General features: G+C 34.7%; 1 protein-coding gene across 1 annotated transcript in view; it reads left to right on the plus strand.

Moving 5' to 3' along the window:
* LOC148939940 (uncharacterized) overlaps window positions 1-20,828 on the plus strand; it is an 83,166-nt gene that overhangs the window by 14,007 nt on the left and 48,331 nt on the right. Inside the window, exon 2 of the mRNA XM_089105878.1 lies at window positions 18,403-18,487. Within this exon, the coding sequence (XP_088962004.1) occupies window positions 18,403-18,487 (85 nt within the window). The remainder of the gene's footprint in view (window positions 1-18,402; window positions 18,488-20,828) is intronic.

Raw genomic sequence — 20,828 nt, forward strand, 5'->3', positions numbered from 1 at the left:
GAAACTAAAAAAAAATATACAAATTGTAGAATAAGATTTGATGCATCAATTGTAAGCATTCAAAAAGCTTGTAAGCACATATTTTGAATAGTTTCCTAGACTAAAAAAAAAAAAACTCGTTTCATATGGTAGCGTTTGAGCTTTATCATAACCAGACTACAGAGTAAAATGCTTATCAAATTAATTACTGGCGTGTCACGATACACGTTATTACTTGCTGTCCTACTGAGTCTGGAATAATTTAGGTCGCGTCCTTGCAGCCGTCCCTTGGATATCTTCCATTGCTGCTAATCTTTGTGAAACTTGCTCCAGGAGCAAACTATATTATGTGAAGACAGGTGCCTGGGAAGACTGTCATAAGTTTGAAAAAGAGCCAAGAAGCTGAGCCTTGTGTCTTAGACCTTGCAATGTGGTTATGGGGACCTGAGCTGTGCTCGAACTCAGACTTGAATTTCTTTTTTCGAAGTTGAGGTAGCTCATGACTTAAACAATCAATTTTTGTAAATAGGAAGGCGTGGAGAATTTCCTCTGAAATTTTTTTCTAAGACACTAATTTGGGCTTTAGATTTATCGGTACTTATGTATTAAATGTGCTGTCTTGGAAACCAATCACGAAAAATCCGCCCATTCAAGAGACCACTAAAGAGTAATGCAATGCAAGGCGTGGTTTTCATTGCGTTAACGATGTTTAAACTGTTGTTTTTGGGGTTTAGGGGGGAAGGTACCTAAGTTAGGTTAAGTTAGGTTACGTATTTAATCTATTCTATGCTTTACCCCCCCCACCCCACCCCTAATGTGAAATGTGAATATATGAAAAAACAAATAAACACGCATCCGTGATCTTTCTTCTGGCAAAAAATACAAAATTCCACATTGTTGCAGATAGGAGCTTGAAACATACACAATAGAGTTCACTGATACGCTGAACGTGATGGTGTAATTTTTATTGAGATCACTTGACTTTTAGGAGCTGTTTCTCCTTTTTTTCAAAAATCAGGAAAATTTTCTCAGGCTCGTAACCTTTGAAGTGTAAGATTAAATTTAATGCAATTTATGTATTTGAAATCAGCATAATAAACCGATTGTTTTGATATATCTATTGGTATCAAAATTCCGTTTTTTAGAGTTTCGGTTACTATTGAGCTGGGTTGCTCCTTACTTACAGTTCATTACCACGAACTGTTTGATCTATAGTTTTATCGTAAGTATTCAAAAGCGGCTTGAGAAAAGAAGTGAAAGTAGATATTGAAGACGAACCTCCAACTTTCAACCTGAAAGTTGAAACTTTCAGATAGTGTGGGGCAGATATAAAGGGACTTCAAATCTTGTTCTTCTAGATGGGGTAAGAGGGAGCTAATAAAATTGTCCCCCACAAAATTATCGATTAGCCCGAAGAAGTGTTTATTTATGCTGGAAACTTGTATTCGTTCGTCAGCAAGTCACAAGGGACCCCACACGTACAGGAAAAGCTTCAAACATATTTTTGATCACCCAAAATGAACTCAAAACTTCTCTGAGTCGGCCTTGGCTCAAAATATTCTTTTTCGGCCTTGACTCAAAAGAGCTACTGGACTTAGAACGCCTATGGTCATTCCAGAGTAAAAGGCTAAAAGATTCATCACACCCAAAATGGGGCCATAAGCTTTGGTCCTTCCATCGGCTTGAATACTACATTCATAAGTTCCTGGGCCAGGTGGATCCCTAGGCAGAAAAAGGAAGATTTGTTGCGTCTCTGATAGGCTTGAAACCTAAAGAGAAAATAGACAGGGCCATATTAGTTACATCTAAGACTTATACCGTTCAGAAACCTAAGCAAAAATTTACTTGTGGAAGTGGGGTATTTTTTATATTATATGCAAAATATTGGGAAATATGGCGAAGGAGCATATAATTTCTGACGAAGTTCCCATACCCCAACCCTCTGTATGTGTTTGGTTATTATCTATTAAGTCATACGATATTTAAGAAACTTCCCTTAAGTTATTGCTTGGAATCATCAATTGCTTGCCGTGTTCTACTGAATGAAATGAGTTTTTCCGGAGCAGGGAAATCTCCTTACTGATGTTTGAGAATACCTCTTATTCCTTCCGTGTCTCGACATCTTCATATGCAGACGTAGTGGTTGCTTGAATTCGACCTTATGAGTGTGACGCTAAAATCAAACAGATCGCGGTAACGAACTGTAAGTAAGGAGCGACTCGGCCCAGTAGTAGTCGAAACTCTAAAAATAAGGAATTTTGACAGCAGTTAATACATGGAAATATTTGCTTTTTTATGCTGATTCCAAATGTATAAAATTCATAAAGTTTAGTGTTACCTATAAAAAACCACTTGCTCGAGGAAATTTGCCTGGTTTTTAAAAAAAGAAGGAAAATAGCACCAAAATTTAAGCGACCTTAAGAGCCCTACTGTAGAGGTTTCAAGTCCTTAGCCATAAAACTGTAGAATTTTGTATTTCTTGCCAGAAGAATGCTCACGGATACCTGTTTATTTGTTTGTTATTATTATTTTTTTACCTAGGGGTGATCGTATCGAGCTGATTTTCTAGGAATGTCAGGAGAGGGCTCATTCGAATAATAGATTAAAGGTTTTAGTGCTCTTTTCAAGTGACAAAAATATTGGAGGGTAGGTACCCCCCTTCCACGCTCTTCTTTTCCTCAAAGCCACTCGATAAAAATTTTGAAATAGCCATTTGGTTCAACACAGATGAAATATCCAATAATTATACCTTTTGAGATGATCCCCGCCCTTTTTCACAACCCCTGGACAAAGGGTTGTAAGCTATGCAATTTTACTATTGTTTACACATAATGTGTGTTATTAGGAAATATGCGGAAATTTTAAGAGGGGAGAAACTTATGTAGGTGTATTTCTAGCAGGGAGAATTTTCCGTGAGGAGGAAAGCTTTCGGGGGAATTCTCCTGAAGTAATCTTACGAGGGATAGTAGGATTTCCTGGCATGATTTGAAAAACGGTCAGAAATTAAGTAATAAAAAAGTTTTTTTAGCTTAAAGTAAGGAGCAACATTAAAACTTAAAATGAACAGAAATTATAAGTAGAGAGGGGGGTCCGACTCGTGACAGTACATAATTTATGCATGTTTTTATGGTTTTTGTCACTGAGAATAAAAAAACAGAATTTTTCTCACTTGAAAAAAAATGATTTTTCTCACTTTGATGGATGTTTTTTGGACGGTTATGAGTGCTGGTCAATTTATTTGATGTTTTTCATAGATGTCAACATCAATTTATGTCTGTTTTATGGTTTTTGTCAGTGAGAATGTAATAAACAGCGACGAATACAGCAATTTATGAATGTTTTATGGTTTTTGTCAGTGAGAATGAAAAAACAGGAATTTTCTCCCTTTGATGGATGTTTCAAGGTCGATTTATTTGATGTTGTTTGTCCACAAGTAAAGAAAATGGAGTGATTTACATAATCGAGGGGAATTATTGATTCACGAAAGGGGAATTAATAAACATACATGGCTTCTTTGATCTTTAGGCTAACCTAACCTGAGAAGTTTATTTACATAATCGACGGGGAATTATTGATTCATGAAAGGGGAATTAAGAAACAAACATGGCTTCTTTGATCTTTAGAATAACCTTACCTGAGAAATTGATTTACATAATTGGCGGGGACTTATTGATTCATGAAAGGGGAATTAAGAAACATTATGGCTTCTTTGATCTTTAGGCTAACCTAACCTGAGAAATTGATTTACATAATCGGCGGGGAATTATTGATTCACGAAAGGGGAGTTAAGAAACATTATGGCTTCTTTAATCTTTAGGCCTGGGGGATTTATTTGTTGTTGTTGTTTTGGTTAAATGCATGCTCGGGGCGAATGTCAAGGTGTCCAGGAATAGGAAACCGGAAGTACATGCATCCTTCTCAGCCAAACAGCGACTCGGATACATCCCCCTTCTCAGCCAATCAGAGGCTTGCTTACATATGGTTTCCTCCACCTTGAATTTATCCGTCGGCAGGGACGATCAGTTTTGTTTTAGCTGCGACAAAGTTGACATTGGAAACTAATAATGTTCGTTACATGTCCACTGTGCATGTACACTCTTGGCAGTTGGACTCAATGTGAGAATTGTACAATTATTGATGACTATAGTGAAAAGTGCAAATTATGTAATCCTTGTAAATTACATAGAGGCGATGCAGTACAAATTAAAAGATGTAATTCATGTCTTGAGGAGATTTGTGACTCTCACTCTAGAGGACACCTGTGCTCCAATTGTCACTATGATAAATGTGATCAGTGGGAGAATACTTACCCCGCTATGATTGGAAAGAATCCCAAACGTGATTTTAGTTTATTGCTACGAGATTGGTATCGTCGTGGATTTAAATTATTCTGGGAGTAGGAGCCGGGTCAGCAAGTCAGCTGTTGGAACATCAAAAGAATATTGTTTTTACGTCATTGTTGTGACAGCACTGCCTAGTATGACTATAAACCAAGTAATTTTTATTTGGCAGTTACCGAATGTGATTCACCATTTGAAAACACTGTATGCGATATTGCTTCAAATAGACAGATTGAAACTCGTGAATTTCATAATATGAATACAAATAGTATCATTGACTATACAAAGAGATATGACAAGAGTGAAAATACATTGTACTGTAGAAAATGTGACCCTGACTTTGCAGTCAATCAAGATCAATATACAGTGAATCCAAATGATTTACAAGCATTAGTGGTTCACGACAGTTGCCTATACACCGATGAAGAAATCTAAATTGAAGATTTAAAGACATTGTTGTATATATATGCATTTTATTAATAAACAAATTCACAAACATTTTTTAAGCACTTTACTTTTAGGGTACTTTTCTCCCTTCGATGTATTTTCATGATTTCAATGAAATTGATTTACATAATCGAGGGGAATTATTGATTCACGAAAGGGGAGAGAATTTTTGAGAACTTGATTTACATAATAGCTAGGGGAATTATTGATTTACGAAAAAGGGAATAAAGAAACAAGTATGGCTTCTTTGATCTTAGGTCTGAGGAATAAACGCTCTTTAGGTTAGAGAGAAAAATTAATATTCTATTTTTAAATAAGGCTTCGTTGATCTTTAGTGTCAGGAATTAGAAATGACATCACTTGTTATCTTGGAATTATGCGGGAGTCTGGAATATTTCAGTAGTGTTTTGTCGTGGTTTACCATGTCACAGTTAAATTTTCTTGATTTTTCAAAGATCATTTTGGTTTTCTTTCGTTGAAATGCAAGAGTTGGAATATTTCAGTAGTGTTTTGTTGTGGTTTACCATGTCACAGTTACATTCTCTTAATTTTTCAAAGTTCATTTTGGTTTTCTTTCGTCGAAATGCAAGAGTTGGTTTATTTCAATAGTGTTTGTCATGGTTTACCTTGTCACAGTTACATTCTCTTAATTTTTCAAAGTTCGTTTTGAATTTCTTTCGTTGAAATGCAAGAGTTAGATTATTTCAGTTGTGTTTTGTTGTGGTTTACCTTGTCACAGTTACACTCTCTTTATTTTTTCAAAGTTCATTTGGATTTCTTTCATTGAAATGCAAAAGTTGGATAATTTCGGCAGTATTATGCCATCCTTTCCCATATCAAAGTTACATTATCTTGATCTTTCAAAGTTCATTTTGAATTTCTTTCGTGAAATGCAAGAGTTAGAATATTTCAGTAGTGTTTTGTCGTGGTTTACCATGTCAAAGTTACATTCTCTTGATTTTTAAAAGTTCATTTTGAATTTCTTTCATTGAAATGCATGAGCTGGATTATTTCAGTAGTGTTTTGTCGTGGTTTACCATGTCACAGTTACACTATCTTGTTTTTTCAAAGCTCATTTTGGATTTCTTTCATTGAAATGCAAGAGTTGGAATATTTCAGTAGTGTTTTGTTGTGGTTTACATTGTCAGTTACATTCTCTTGATTTTTCAAAGTTCATTTTGGATTTCTTTCACTGAAATGCAAGAGTTGGATTATTTCAATAGTGTTATATAGTTATTTGTGGTTTTACCTTGTCACGGTTACATTTTCTTAATTTTTCAAAGTTTATTTTGAATTTCTTTCGTTGAAATGCAAGAGTTGGATTATTTCAGTAGTGTTTTGTTGTGGTTTACCTTATCAAAGTACTCTATGGTTGGTCATAGATACTATGCGGCTGTCTCAGTGATGCTCTATGGCTGGTTATCGACACTACCTAGTTAAATGTAGGTATTAAATGAGTAATTTTCACACTTTGGCTGGATAAACACCTTGTATCATACTTAGAAAAAAAGTGAAAATGAATTATTCAGAGAAAGTGTGTACACACGATAAAATCATCGTCGTGTTGAATGCCGACATAGATCGTTATTTGAACTATGAGACAAGCATTAATGGAGATCTTATTGGAAATGTATATGTGCGTTGTCATGATAGTGAAAAGCTAAATTTCTTTGGAATATTAAAATCATTCAACTTTATCCAAGGTGGATATGTAAGAGTGAGAGCACCAGCGATGATTGTGCTAAAGGAGAATGTCAACTTAAAAATAACAGTTGAGGAAGATGGTCATCTTCTCGCTCATGATTCTGGTAACACGATACCTATTGATAGATCCTATTCTCATCGTTCTGGTATTACTATTCAAATGAAAACAAAGAGGAAAAGAAAGGCCTACTGCTGCACTAGTGTAATAAATCATATCATGGCTACCTGCCAGAACTGTTACCTGTGTAAACACAGTGTGAGAATAGACAGTGAAATCGCTGGCATAATAAAAAGGGCATTGGCATACAATATCATCAATGATTATAATGATAAATTTATGGAAAATGAAGCATAAGTGAGCATTATTACTACTATAGATCATATAGTCAATGAATCAAATAATACTAAAGAAGAAATTCAGATTGAGTCAGTAAGTGACACCCCTGTAAAAATTGTATATGACACAAAATGGATGAATGATTATTCTACTGGTTATGAACTAAGAGAAGCGACTAACACTAGTATCAAAAGAGAACATGATAAATTATTTTATGGAACAGATTCAAAATGTCCAACGCTGTTCAACGATGTTAATAATGTATAATAATATCTGAAACATATTTTTGTGTTAATATGCTACCTGTTGTTACTTCATTAAAAATATATTATACATTACTTCGTTATATGTCCATTCTTTTAGAATAATTTAGCACGTCAAACGCTTCCAATGTTTATTAAAAGGTTGGATATTTTTTATTTTCTTTGGTAATAGTTAGAATTGGACTATAGCTTTTTTCTTTTCTTTAAGAAAATTCAGAATAGAACTTGAACATTTTGCGCTTCTTCAAAAAACCTAACCTAATCTGACTCTTACACTTCAATAAAAAAGAAATTCATAATGAACTTTGAAAAATCAAGAGAATGCAACTGTGACAAGGTAAACAACGACAAAACACTACTGAAATATTCCAACTCTTGCATTTCAACGAAAGAAATCCAAAATGAACTTTGAAAAATCAAGAGAATGTAACTGTGACAAGGTAAACCACAACAAAACACTACTGAAATATTCCAACTCTTGCATTTCAACGAAAGAAATCCCAATGAACATTGAAAAATCAAGAAATGGTAACTGTGTCAAGGTAAAGCATAGCAAAACACATTTCAACGAAAGAAATCCATCATGAACTTTGAAAAATCAAGAGAATGTAACTGTGACATGGTAAACCATGACAAAACACTATTGAAATAATCCAACTCTTGCATTTCAATGAAAGAAATTTAAAATGAACTTCGAAAAATTAAGAGAATCTAACTGTAACTAGGTAAACCACAACATAACACTACTGGAATAATCCAACTCTTGCATTTCAATGAAAAAAATCCGTAATAAACTTTGAAAAATCAAGATAATGTAACTGTGACAAGGTAAACCACAACAAAACACTACTGAAATAATCCAACTCTTGCATTGCAACGAAAGAAATCCCAATGAACATTGAAAAATCAAGAAAATGTAACTGTGTCAAGGTAAAGCATAGCAAAACACATTTAAACGAAAGAAATCCTTCATGAACATTGAAAAATCAAGAGAATGTAACTGTGACATGGTAAACCATGACAAAACACTACTGAAATATTCCAACTCTTGCATTTCAATGAAAGAAATACCAAAATTAACTTTAAAAAATTAAGAGAATCTAACTGTGACAAGGTAAACCACAACAAAACACTACTGAAATAGTCCAACTCTTGCATTTCAACGAAAGAAATCCCAATGAACTTTGAAAAATCATGAAAATGTAACTGTGATAAGGTAAAGCATAACAAAACATATTTCAACGAGAGAAATCCATAATGAACTTTGAAAAATCAAGAGAATGTAACTGTGACAAGGTAAGGCACAACAAAACACTACTGAAATATTAAAACTCTTGCATTTCAATTAAAGAAATCCGAAATGAACTTTGAAAAATCGAGAGAATGTAAGTATGACAAGGTAAACCATGACAAACACTAATGAAATAATCCAACTCTTGCATTTCATCGAAAGAAATCCAAAATAAACTTTAAAAAATTAAGAGAATTTAATTGTGACAAGGTAAACCACGTCAAAACACTATTGAAATATTCCAACTCTTGCATTTCAACGAATTTAATCCAAAATTAATTATGGAAAATCAAGAGAGTTTAGCTTTTACAAGTTAATCAGCGACAACACAATACTGAAGTAATCCATCTCGTACATTTCACCGAAAGAAATCCAAAATTAACTTTGGAAAATTAAGAAAATATAACTCTGACAAGGTAAACAATGACAAAAGACTTCTGAAAAATTCCATATTTAGCATTTCAACGAATGAAATCCAAAATGAACTTTGAAAAATCAAGAGAATGTAACTTTGAAATGGTAAACCACGACAAAACACTACTGAAATATTCCAACTCTTGCATTTCAATGAAAGAAATTCGAAATGAACTTTGAAAAATCAAGAGAATGTAACTGTGACAAGGTAAACAATGACAAAACACTACTGAAATATTCCAGCTCTTGCATTTCAACGAAAGAAATTAAAAATAAACTTTGAAAAATTAAGAGAATGTAACTGTGACAAGGTAAACCACAACAAAACACTAATGAAATATTCCAACTTCTTCATTTCAAATAATGAAAATCAAAATTAACTTTGAAAAATCAAGAGGATGTAACTCTGACAAGGTAAACCACGACAGAACACTACTGAAATATTCCAACTCTTTCATTTCAACGAAAGGAATTCAAAATAAACTTTGAAAAATCAAGAGAATGTAACTGTGACATGTGAACATGTGAAACTGTGACGTAACTCTGACAAGGTAAACCACGACAGAACACTACTGAAATATTCCTACTCTTGCATTTCAATTAAAGAAATTCGAAATGAACTTTGAAAAATCAAGAGAACGTAACTCTGACAAGGTAAACCACGACAAAACACTACTGAAATATTCCAACTCTTGCATTTCAACGAAAGAAATTCAAAATGAACTTTGAAAAATCGGGACAATGTAAGTATGAATTTGTAGAGCACGACAGAATTCTACTGAATTCTCTTAATTACTACATTTCAACGAGATAAATTCAAAATGAACTTTGAAAAATCTCGAGAGTTTAAGTCTCACACGGTGAACCATAAACCGACGGTTATGAACCAATTCAACTACTGCATTTCAATGAAAGAAATCCAAAATGAACTTTGAAAAAATAAGACAATGTAAGTGTGACAAGGTAAACCACAACAAAACACTACTGAAATATTCCAGCTCTTGCATTTCAACGAAAGAAAACCAAAATGAACTTTGAAGAATCAAGAGAATGTAACTGTGACAATATAAAGCACAACAAAACACTACTGAAATATTCCAACTCTTGCATTTCAACGAAAGAAATCCAAAATGAACTTTGAAAAATTAAGAGAATGTAACTGTGACATGGTAAACCATGACAAAACTCTAGTGAAATATTCAAACTCTTGAATTTCAACGAAAGATATCCAAAATGAGCTTTTAAAAATCAAGTGAATGTAACTGTGACATGGTAAACCACGTCAAACCACTAATGGGGGGAGGGGGAGCCAAATGGTGGGGGGATGGGGTCCTTTTGTCTCAAAATTCGCAAATTAAAAAGTATTAAAAAATGGGAGGGGGGTAAAAAGTTGGGGGGGGGGGGCCTGGGGGCTCTTTGGGGACTCAAGGGCTCGGGGGGGGGGGGTCAGGGGGACCTTTGGTGCCCGGTGGCTTCCTTCGGGGTTGGGGTAGGGGGATCGGAGCCCTTTGGGGTTGGGGATAGGGGGATCTGAGCCCTTTGGGCTTGGGGTATGGGACCTCACGACACTGTTCAAATGGAAATTGTGTATTATAACGACCAAACTCAAAACCTCTTCTAAAACATCTTCTAAATCATCTTTTAAAATGTCTCTACCTGTTTCGCCGAAATAATTCCCTAAAATGTCTAAAACGGTTTCGCTCAAGTAACCCCTAAACATAATTTCAGTGTGTTCCTTTTGTTTTTGGCATCCCTGCGCTGTCACATTTCAAATTACTAAGAAACCCTTTTCCCGCGTTAATCTCGTCATCTCATAAATGTTCCTAGCTACACTATTAAGGTTTCGTTAGAATATCAATTTATCTCTCCGACTTATAGATCAGTGAAGCCATATTTAAAAATAGAATTTCTATCTCTTTAGACTCCCGCATAATTCCAAGATAACAAATGATGTCATTTCTAATTCCTGACACTAAAGATCAAAGAAGCCTTATTGAAAAATAGAATATTAATTTTTCTCTCTAACCTAAAGAGTGTTTATCCCTCAGACCTAAGATGAAAGAAGCCATACTTGTTTCTTTATTCCCCTTTTTGTAAATCAATAATTCCCCTAACGATTATGTAAATCAAGTTATCAAATGTTCTCTCCCCTTTTGTGAAGCAATAATTCCCCTCGATTATGTAAATCAATTTCATCGAAACCATGAAAATACATCAAAGTGAGAAAAGTGCCCTAAGAGTAAAGTGCTTAAAGAATGTTTGTGAATTTGTTTATTAATAAAATGCATATATATACAACAATGTCTTTAAATCTTCAATTTAGATTTCTTCATCGGTGTATAGTCAACTGTCGTGAACCACTAATGCTGGTAAATCATTTGGATTCACTGTATATTGATCTTGATTGGCTGCAAAGTCAGGGTCACATTTTCTACATTACAATGTAACTTCACTCTTGTCATATCTCTTTGTATAGTCAATGATACTATTTGTATTCATATTATGAAATTCGCAAGTTTCAATCCGTCTATTTGTAGCAATATCGCATACAGTGTTTTCAAATGGTGAATCCCATTCGGTAACAGCCAAATAATAATCACTTGTTTTATAGTCATACTATACAGTGTCGTCACAACGATGACGTAGAAACCATATTCTTTTGCTGTTGCAACAGCTGAATTGCTGACCCGGCTCCTCCTCCCAGAATAATTTAAATCCACGACGACACCAATCTCGTAGCAATAAACTAAAATCCCGTTTGGGATTCTTTCCAATCATACCTGGTTAAGTATTCTCCCATTGTTCACAATTATCATAGTGATAATTGTAGCATAGATTTCCTCTAGGGTGAGCGTCACAAATCCCTTCAAGACATGAATCATATCCTCTAATTTGTACTGCATAGCCTCTATGTAATTTACAAGGATTACATAATTTGCTCTTTTCATTATAGTCATCAATAATTGTACAATTTTCACATTGAGTCCAACTGCCAAGAGTGTACATGCATAGTGGACATGCATAGAACATTTTTGGTTTCCGATGTCAACTCTCTTACTGCTAAAACGAAACTGATCGTCCCTGCCGACGGATAAATTCAAGGTGGAGGAAACCATATGTAAGCAAGCCTCTGATTGGCTGAGAAGGGGGATGTATCCGAGTCACTGATTGGCTGAGAAGGATGCATGTACTTCCGGTTTCCTATTCCTGGACACCTTGACATTCGCCCCGAGCATGCATTTGACCAAAACAACAACAACAAATAAATCCCCAGGCCTAAAGATTAAAGAAGCCATAATGTTTCTTAATTCCCCTTTCGTGAATCAATAAGTCCCTACCGATTATGTAAATCAATTTCTCAGGTTAAGTTAACCTAAAGATCAAAGAAGCCATAATGTTTCTTAATTCCCCTTTCATGAATCAATAATTCCCCGCCGATTGTGTAAACAGACTTCTCAGGTTAGGTTAGTCTAAACAACAAAGAAGTCCTGTTTGTTTCTTAACTCTCCTTTCATGAATCAATAATTCCCCGCCAATTATGTAAATCAATTTCTCAGGTTAGGTTAGCCTAAAGATCAAAGAAGCCATGTTTGTTTCTTAATTCCCCTTTCGTGAATCAATAATTCCCCTCGATTATGTAAATCACCCCATTGTCTTTACACCTGGACAAACAACAACTAATAAATCGACCTTGAAACATCCATCAAAGTGAGAAAAATCCTGTTTTTCCATTCTCACTGACAAAAACCACAAAACATCCATAAATTGCTGTACTCGTCGCTGTTTTTTTTCATTCTCACTGACAAAAACCATAAAATAGACATAAATTGATGTTGACATCCATGAAAAACATCAAATAAATTGACCAACACTCATAACCGTCCAAAAAACATCCATCAAGGTGAGAAAAATCATGTTTTTCAAGTGAGAAAAATTCTGTTTTTTCATTCTCAGTGACAAAAACTATAAAAACATGCATAAATTATGTACTGTCACGAGTCGGACCCCCCTCTCTACTATTATACTGTATAAGAGGGAAGCTGCCCGTTTCCCATTCCTCGCTGTTTACGCTAAAGTTTGACTGTCTGTCCCAATTCTTTAAGAACAACTCCTGAAACACAAGGGCCGTTGAATTTGAATGAGAAGTATTTTTAAAAGACCTTTAACATAAAGAGCGAGGGCTGAGGAAGGGGCAGCCCCCTAATATAGGGAATAATTTCTTTTCGTTTTTGGCTTTAATGTGGCTCATTATTTTCAGTTGAAAAAATAATTTTTATATATTTAATAGCGTATCAAAATAGAATTTCCAAAACAATTGGAAAATCCAAACACCTGTTTGGTATTGAATATGTTTCAGAAAAGAAACATGCATAAGAAAATATTCTAAATATTCTAAAGCACGCCCTGTACACATTAAATTTAGTTCTAAACAACGCTTGAGTTTCAGAGTCCAAAGCAAAGATTTTTTGACGGGCATTCTTTTTTCATCACAACCATCAATTAGGGCTGTTTGAACAAAAAGACGTCAGAAAAATAAGGTAAATTATCATTTTTGAATCCTACCTACTATCAATCATGATTGCCGTGAAAAGAGAAAACTAAAGTATTATTTCTCATCAAAAGAGTACGTGCCACTTTACCTTTATCTTAGCCAACAATCCTCAGAGCATATGTCAATGGAACCTAATTATCAACTTTTACAAAAAGCTTGTTCAGGTAAAACAACGCAAGCTCGGATGCTGAGTTGGTAATGAACTTCAAGGAGAGAGAAAATACATAAAAGTGGTTTTGAGATGACATATCTGTCCGCTTTTTACCCCCCCCCCCACTTCAGATAGCTTTCTAACGAAGGAACATACAATATAAACTAGCATTAATGCACTATAAATTTGCTATAAAAAAGACAGAAAAAACCGCCATAATGGGCTTTAACTAAGACCTTATTTTTACAGGAGTCAGGGTTCAGAAAGATTGTCAATATATAATAAAAAAAAATTAAAATATTTTACATGTTTGTGGTTTTCTGTATTTTTTTTCTTTTTAAGTATATGTCTGTCATAATACAGACAGTAAATGTAATACAATTGAGCAATGCATTTTTCAGTTATATGAACCACGTGCTATCAGACAACCTGTACAGACATCAATGATGATTTTTCAAGCTGAATCATTTGCTGCAATTTTTGCTGCAATCATTCAGCAATTTTTCAATTGCTGAATCATCAATGATGATTCAGCTCTAAAATCAATTCCGCAATGGAATCCTTTTCGTACCGCCACTTAGAGGCATTAGTTCTAAAAAAAATTAGGAGGGGACAAAATGTACTTTTTAGGGATACAACTGACATCTCCCCCCTGGCCACTGTTTCTGATCCTACCGCTGAACGACCCTGAATTATTGGAGGGAAAGTATCAAGACGTCATGGCGGAAATTTCGCGAGTTGAGACAGACATTGCCTTTTATAAAAGTAAAGTACAATTTAATAATTTACTGAGCCTTCTTTATTAAGACTCTATAAGAAATAACAAAATACTTCAGAAGGCATCGTGATTTTCATGGTCAGTTTCCAAGTTGAAAGGGGCTGTGGATGGCTTCAAGGGCGCCGGCAGAAAATTTTCCAGGGGGGACAAACGCCAAATATCTGTGGTGGTTGGGTGACAGGGAATATATTTCAGGATTTTTTTTCGTACAAATAAGTTTATTTATAAGTACTTTTAGGAGAAAACTCTCGAATAAAAAGAGCAATTAAATTGCCTCCGAAATGAAACAAAATACAGTAAATTTTAAACCGCAAGGATTCCTGGGAACGGGATCAATTTGTTTAATCAATAATATATTTAATTATTATACATTACATATTAAAATAAAATCAAATTCAAACCAAAATTACAGAAAGATTGGTTTCTATGATAATAACAGATGTAGACTTATCTTTGTGCAATTTCCTACGCCTTAGAATAGTTTACAGAAGGAGTAGAGATACTCAAACTTCCCTTCTTAATCTGAGTAGGGTTCTAAACCCTGTGCTTTCTAAAAGCCAGAATATAGTTTGTACTTGACTGAAAAAATTCTTTTAAATCTTTTTACTTTTATAACTTTAAGAAATCAAAAATTAATTAGGATTCTAAGAAATAAATATTAGCATATGTATATTAAACTGACAATGCACATTTTTTTCAGTATATTCATTTGAATTTTTTTCAGTAGAGTACAAATTATATTCTGGCTTATAGAAAGCATAGGGCTTAGAACCCTACTTAGAATAATTTCTGCTCGTTTTGACTTTGACTTATTTTAATTTCTGTTTGTTTTGGGTTTCACTTATTTATTGATACTGTTTTGTGGTAGTTGTATGGTAAATTAGTTGATTCTATTTTTGTTCAATTTTGGTTTAATGGAGTTCTTTAATTTTTTTTTAACTTATTTTGTGCAAAAAGTTTTTTTGATTAATCCGTGAAAAGATAGGACGGCCACTTGTGAAGTACTTCATGAGAGCCTACCAATAAAGATGCTTAAGTTTTTTTAGGGAATAGATTAACGTAGATCCCAAATACAGTAGCCTACTACATTGGCAGTATTGAGAGCAACAGGAATCAAGTCGCAGAGTTTGACTATGGGAAGCCCCCAGGTTGACTTACCTCCTTACTTTCAGTTGAAAAAAAACTTCTTTTTTTAAATTTCTGATCTTTTTTAAATAGCACCAGGATATCTACCTCCATCTCCACGGAAAAATTCTCCTCCCCACCGAAATATCCTTTAGAAAATTGAATCCCGGTGCAAATTCACCCAGTACAATTACACTTAAAGTCTCGACGCGTAAAATTGAGTCGGCAAAGAGAAAGTAAGATATATAAAATGAATTTTATATAGGGTTTCTGGCAAATTCTCCCTGTGTATAATTCCCCTGACAAGTTCAACCCCTGGAAACTTCTCTCCTCATGGATAATCTCCTCATGGAAAAGGCCCCATCAGAAAACTCGCCCCCCACCCTAAAATGTATGCCTGCTTCCCAATAACAAATACTATGTGTAAGCAATGGGCAAGTTTTATAAATTAAAGACCTTTCCCCTGGGGTTGTGGGGGTGGGGGTTGTGTTATATCCAAAGGCATAGCTATTGGGCCTTTCAACTATGATAAAAAAAATGGCTAACTCAAAATTTTGATCTTACGATTTTAGGGAAAAGGGGGTGGGGGAGAGGACCTAGTTGCCCTCCAATCCATATGCTGGTCACTTAAAAAGGGCACTAAAGCTTTTATTCTCTGTTCGAATGACTTTCTATCGATATTCTAGGACCACTCGGTCGATAGGATCACTTATGGAAACAATAATAATAATAAAATAAACACGCATCGTTGATCTTTCTTCTGGTAAGAAAAATAAAAAAATACACATTTTTGTACATAGGAGCTTGAAACCTTTACAGCAGGGCTCTCTGATACGCTGAATCTGATGGTATAATTTTTTTATGAAGATTCTATGACTTTTGGGTGATATTACCTCCCTTTTTGAAGTTCCGGCCAATTTTCTTGGGCTCGTAGCCTTTGATGGGTAATACTAAACTTAATGAAACTTATATATTTGGAATCAAAATAATAAGCCAATTCTTCTTATACACCTATTGGTATCAAAATTCCATTTTTTAGAGTTTTGGTTACTATTGAGCCGCGTCGCTCCTTAAAAGTTCATTACCACGAACTGTTTGATTCAGTCGGCAAAGACGAAGTAAGACAAATAAAAAGAACTTTGTAAGGAAATTGTCGCAAATACCCCCGTCCCCACTGTAAAGATTTTTCTGGAAAGCTAACCCCCAAAATCCTTTTTAGCAGAAAACCTCCCCTCCATCCCCCCCCCAAAAAAAATTGTATGCTTCGTAATGACAAATATTATACGTAAACAATGGGTAGATTTCGTAAATTATAGACGTTACCCTCGAGGCTGGGGGGTCATATTATCCCGAAAGATATAGTTATCGGACCTTTCAACTTTACTGAACAAAATGGCTATCTCGAAATTTTGATGGAAAGACAGTGGGGAAAAGGGTCATGAAAGTTGGATACCCTCAGATCTTTTGGTCATTTAAAAAGGGTACTAGAGCTTTATTTTCGACCAGTTGAGAACCCTCCCGATCTTCTAAGGTTACTGGTTTGTCCTATAACCTTAGGGAAATAAGTGAATAAACACGCATACGTGATCCTTCTTCTGACAAAAAAATGTAGAATTCTACATTTTTGTATATACATTTTGTAAGCCTCTACAGTAGTGTTCTCTGATAAGCTAAATCTGATGGTGTGATTCTCATTAAGATCACAGCGACGTTTTGAGGTTATGATTCCCCCTTATTCGAAAATTGGGCAAATTTTCTCAGGCTCGTCACTTTTGATGGTTCACTTTAAACTTAATGAACTTTATATATTTTCAATCAGCATAAAAATTCAAATCTTTGATGTATCTATTGTTATCAAAACCCTGTTTTTTAAGGTTTCGGTTACTATTGAGTCGCGTCGCTCCTTACCTAGAGTTCGTTACCACGAACTGTTTGATTCTCTGAGCCTCTGGAGACACAGGTGGAATTAAGATCTACCGCAAGGTGTCCACAATGCCTGGCGAATTCCACATAAAGTATTAGATACACTAAATATAATTTTTAACGATGCCTGAAAGTAGTAATGGGCAATACAAGGGTTCCAACACAGATTAACCCAAGGCCTCCTCCTTTTAAAGAATTATAGATAAAAATTTTCTAAAACATTCCAAAATTCGTGATCACATTCACAAAATATACTTTTGCAATAAAGAAGACTTATTCCCCTATCATTTTAAAGTTATGACTGTATATGTAGAAAATTTTTCCTATTTTCCGTAAATAATTCCTTAGACCAAATCACCTTTCTATTATAACTAAAATGAAGTTAAAACATTGAAAACTAATAAAAATACTAACAGTAAACTTTATAGCAGTAAATAGTAAAGACAGTAAACATTTTCTGCCTTACCCATATAAATTTTACCCACTTTTGAGTATTTCATTTTGTTTAATTATTTATCATGCAAGGGAATGAATGTTCAATTTGTGACAACATTGCTTTTGAAAGCTCTATAGATTTTCTTTTTTTTTCTATGGTCATATTTATAGGAATATACCAATGGCAAAGTGATGCATCCATAAGCAGAAGAGCTGCTGTAAAACTTGTGTCTGATATGCTTTAAGACTGTTTATCGACCCCACGTTCAACAGAGCTTACAGCAATTGATTGCAATTAACTGGAATTACTAACTGAATAAGCGTAATTATTGTGTTCTATTGAACGTGGTTTGAATACCCATATTAATTTCTTACAAATAAAACACAAATCTTGCAAACCCATAGAACCTTTGGAAATAACCAAAATTGTAATTCGTTCAAGTGCTTTTGAACGTAATTCAACAATTGGAATTGGCTAATGAACGCCAAAAATTGCAAAAATCAATGGCAATAACCTTATTGAATGCAGGGATAATTCTTGAAAAATTTGAAAAATCAAAGAAACCAAAGAGGTAATGAACTTGTTACAAAACACTTGTTTTAGCTCAAAATTTCCGTAGTATCAATCAACTAGCAGTCTTTAAACTGAGTTTATATTTAAAGGTATCAGTTTACGATGATTCAGATTGGCCGGCATTACGTTTTGATCCAGAAATAAACGATTGGGTGTTTTACTCCCTTAGAAGAGGTAAGCTCAATATTTTATTTATGTTCATCCGTCTCACTTGGTATTGTTCTCAGGGGGCTCAAAGGGTAGGTATCATCACAAGACTCAAAGTTTAAAAAAATTCAATTTAAAGAAAAGAATTTCTCCACAAATGTTTAATTTGTCCTGTAAGGATCAAATTCACGTAGAAACAAGAATAAGTCAACCCTCTCATATTTTCATTTTAATCTGTAATTAAGCAACTTTTGATAAAATTTCGATTTAAAATGTACATTTTCTGTATTTATCTTATTTTGAAAATTATGGCACCACTGACCAAATATATAACAAACGTTGTCTCACCACTGTTTGAATAGAAAAAATATCTATAATCAAACGTGGTAACGAACTGTAAGTAAAAAGCGACTCGGCACAATAGTAACTGAAACTCTAAAAACTGTTTTTGGCAATAATAGATACATCAAAAGAATTAACTTTTTATGCTGATTCCAGATATATAGAGCTGAAAAAATTTAATGTCACCCATAAAAAGCTACGAGCCTGAGGAAATTTGCTTGATTTTCAAAAATGGGGAGAAAACATCCCCAAAAAGTCAAGCACTCTTCATGTAAATCGCACCAGCAAATTCAACGTGTCAGACAACCCTGCTATACAGGTTTTAAGCTCCCATCTGCAAAAATATAGAATTTTGTATTTTTGCCAGAAGAAAGATGACGGACGCGAAAGATATGAAGCTAATGGTCTTAAAAGATCGGGAGAAGGCTTATTCGAAAGGAAACTAAAAGCTCTAGTGCCCTTTTTAAGTGACCAAATGATCGGAGGGCAACTATCCTCCCCCATCACGCCTCTTTTTTCCCAAATTCATCTGATCCAAATTGTGAAATAGCCATCTTGTTCAGCATAGTTAAAAGATCCACCAACTCTGCCTCTGGGAATTGCTTGCCCCCCCCCCCCACAGCCCCTGGGGAAGGGGCTGTAAATTATGAAATGTGCCCGTTGTTTACACATAGTATTTGTTATTGCGATGTATACAGACATTATTTTGGTAGGGGGACTTTCTCCGAGGGGATTTTCCACGGAGATAATTTGTCGTCGGGAGAGACGTTTCCGGGTTTGAACTTTCACGGAGATATTTAACACGGGGAGAATTAACCAATTTTTTTGTACCAAATTATTTTTATTTGTCTTACTTTCACTTTGTTGGCTCAATTTTACATGTTAAAATATTCTGAGGAATTGCAGCGGCAAAATTTTCAGCAAGGTTTGGATTGTCTGGAAAATTTTCCTCGGACGGATTTTCTACTGGAGAAATTTTCCATGGAAGAATTTCCCGCTGGAGAAATTCTCCATGCAGGAATTTTCCAGAAAGACTTTTCATTGGAGGTGTTTCCCGTAAATTTCCTGGAAACTTTTCCAAAGAGGGGGATTCCCGGAATGATTTGAATAACAATAAGAAATTAAATAAAAAGAACCAAGTCTTTTTTCAAATGAAAGTAAGGCTAAGGACAATTTTACGGGTGGAATTGTCCGCAGGAGATTTTCGGGGATAATTTTAAACGACAATGGAATTGCTCGAGAAAAATTTTCCATGGGGGACGGCATTTTAAGTGATAAGAACTTTCCATAAGGGAATTTTTGCGGAGGGAATTTTCCATGGAAGGCGAAGGCTGATTTCCTAGTATTATTTGAAAAATGATCAGAAATTAAATTAATTACTCCGATGATCAGAAATTAAATTAATTACGAACAGAAATTACTCCATATATTAGGGGGCTTCCCCTCCTTAATACTTCTGTCATTACGCTACAGTTTGACATTTTTCCCATTCAGAAATGACGACTCCTGAAACACAAAGTCCGTTTAATTAGAATACAAAGCTTTTTGAAACTTCAGCGTTTGGTTTCAAAAAATTAATTTTTTGGAGTCTTGTCATTGGAAAATGCTCTTTTTCATATTTTCATTGAAAAATTGGGAACCACCCAAATTGCACTTTTCGGGAGCCATGTGGCACATTGTTATGCCTTTATAAAGTGAAATGTATCAAAAGTGATTAGATACAAAAGTCAGCATTTGAATAAGCCCTTAAACTGCTGTCAATGATGTTCCAGTGCCCTGCTAGTGACGAATAAAAAAAAACAGAAATAAAAGAGGACACATCAGTTCTAGCCATGCAAAAAAAGTGATTGTCCTTGATTTTCATGTTGGGGGGGCTGTAAGCTTCCTTTGCAGGGTTTTCGATAATGGCAATTTCAACGGCGTACTTTTGGTTTTGCTCCGTTGCGATTTTCATGGCTTTTCTGGCTCTTTTTTAAAATTCCGATAAATTCGTTTTTCAAAATAACATTTTACTATCAAGATTAAT

The sequence above is a fragment of the Artemia sp. Qi Xiang Cuo genome, chromosome 20 (assembly GCF_049724085.1).
Source record: "Artemia sp. Qi Xiang Cuo chromosome 20, ASM4972408v1, whole genome shotgun sequence".
NCBI classification, from domain to species: Eukaryota; Metazoa; Arthropoda; class Branchiopoda; order Anostraca; family Artemiidae; genus Artemia; species Artemia sp. Qi Xiang Cuo.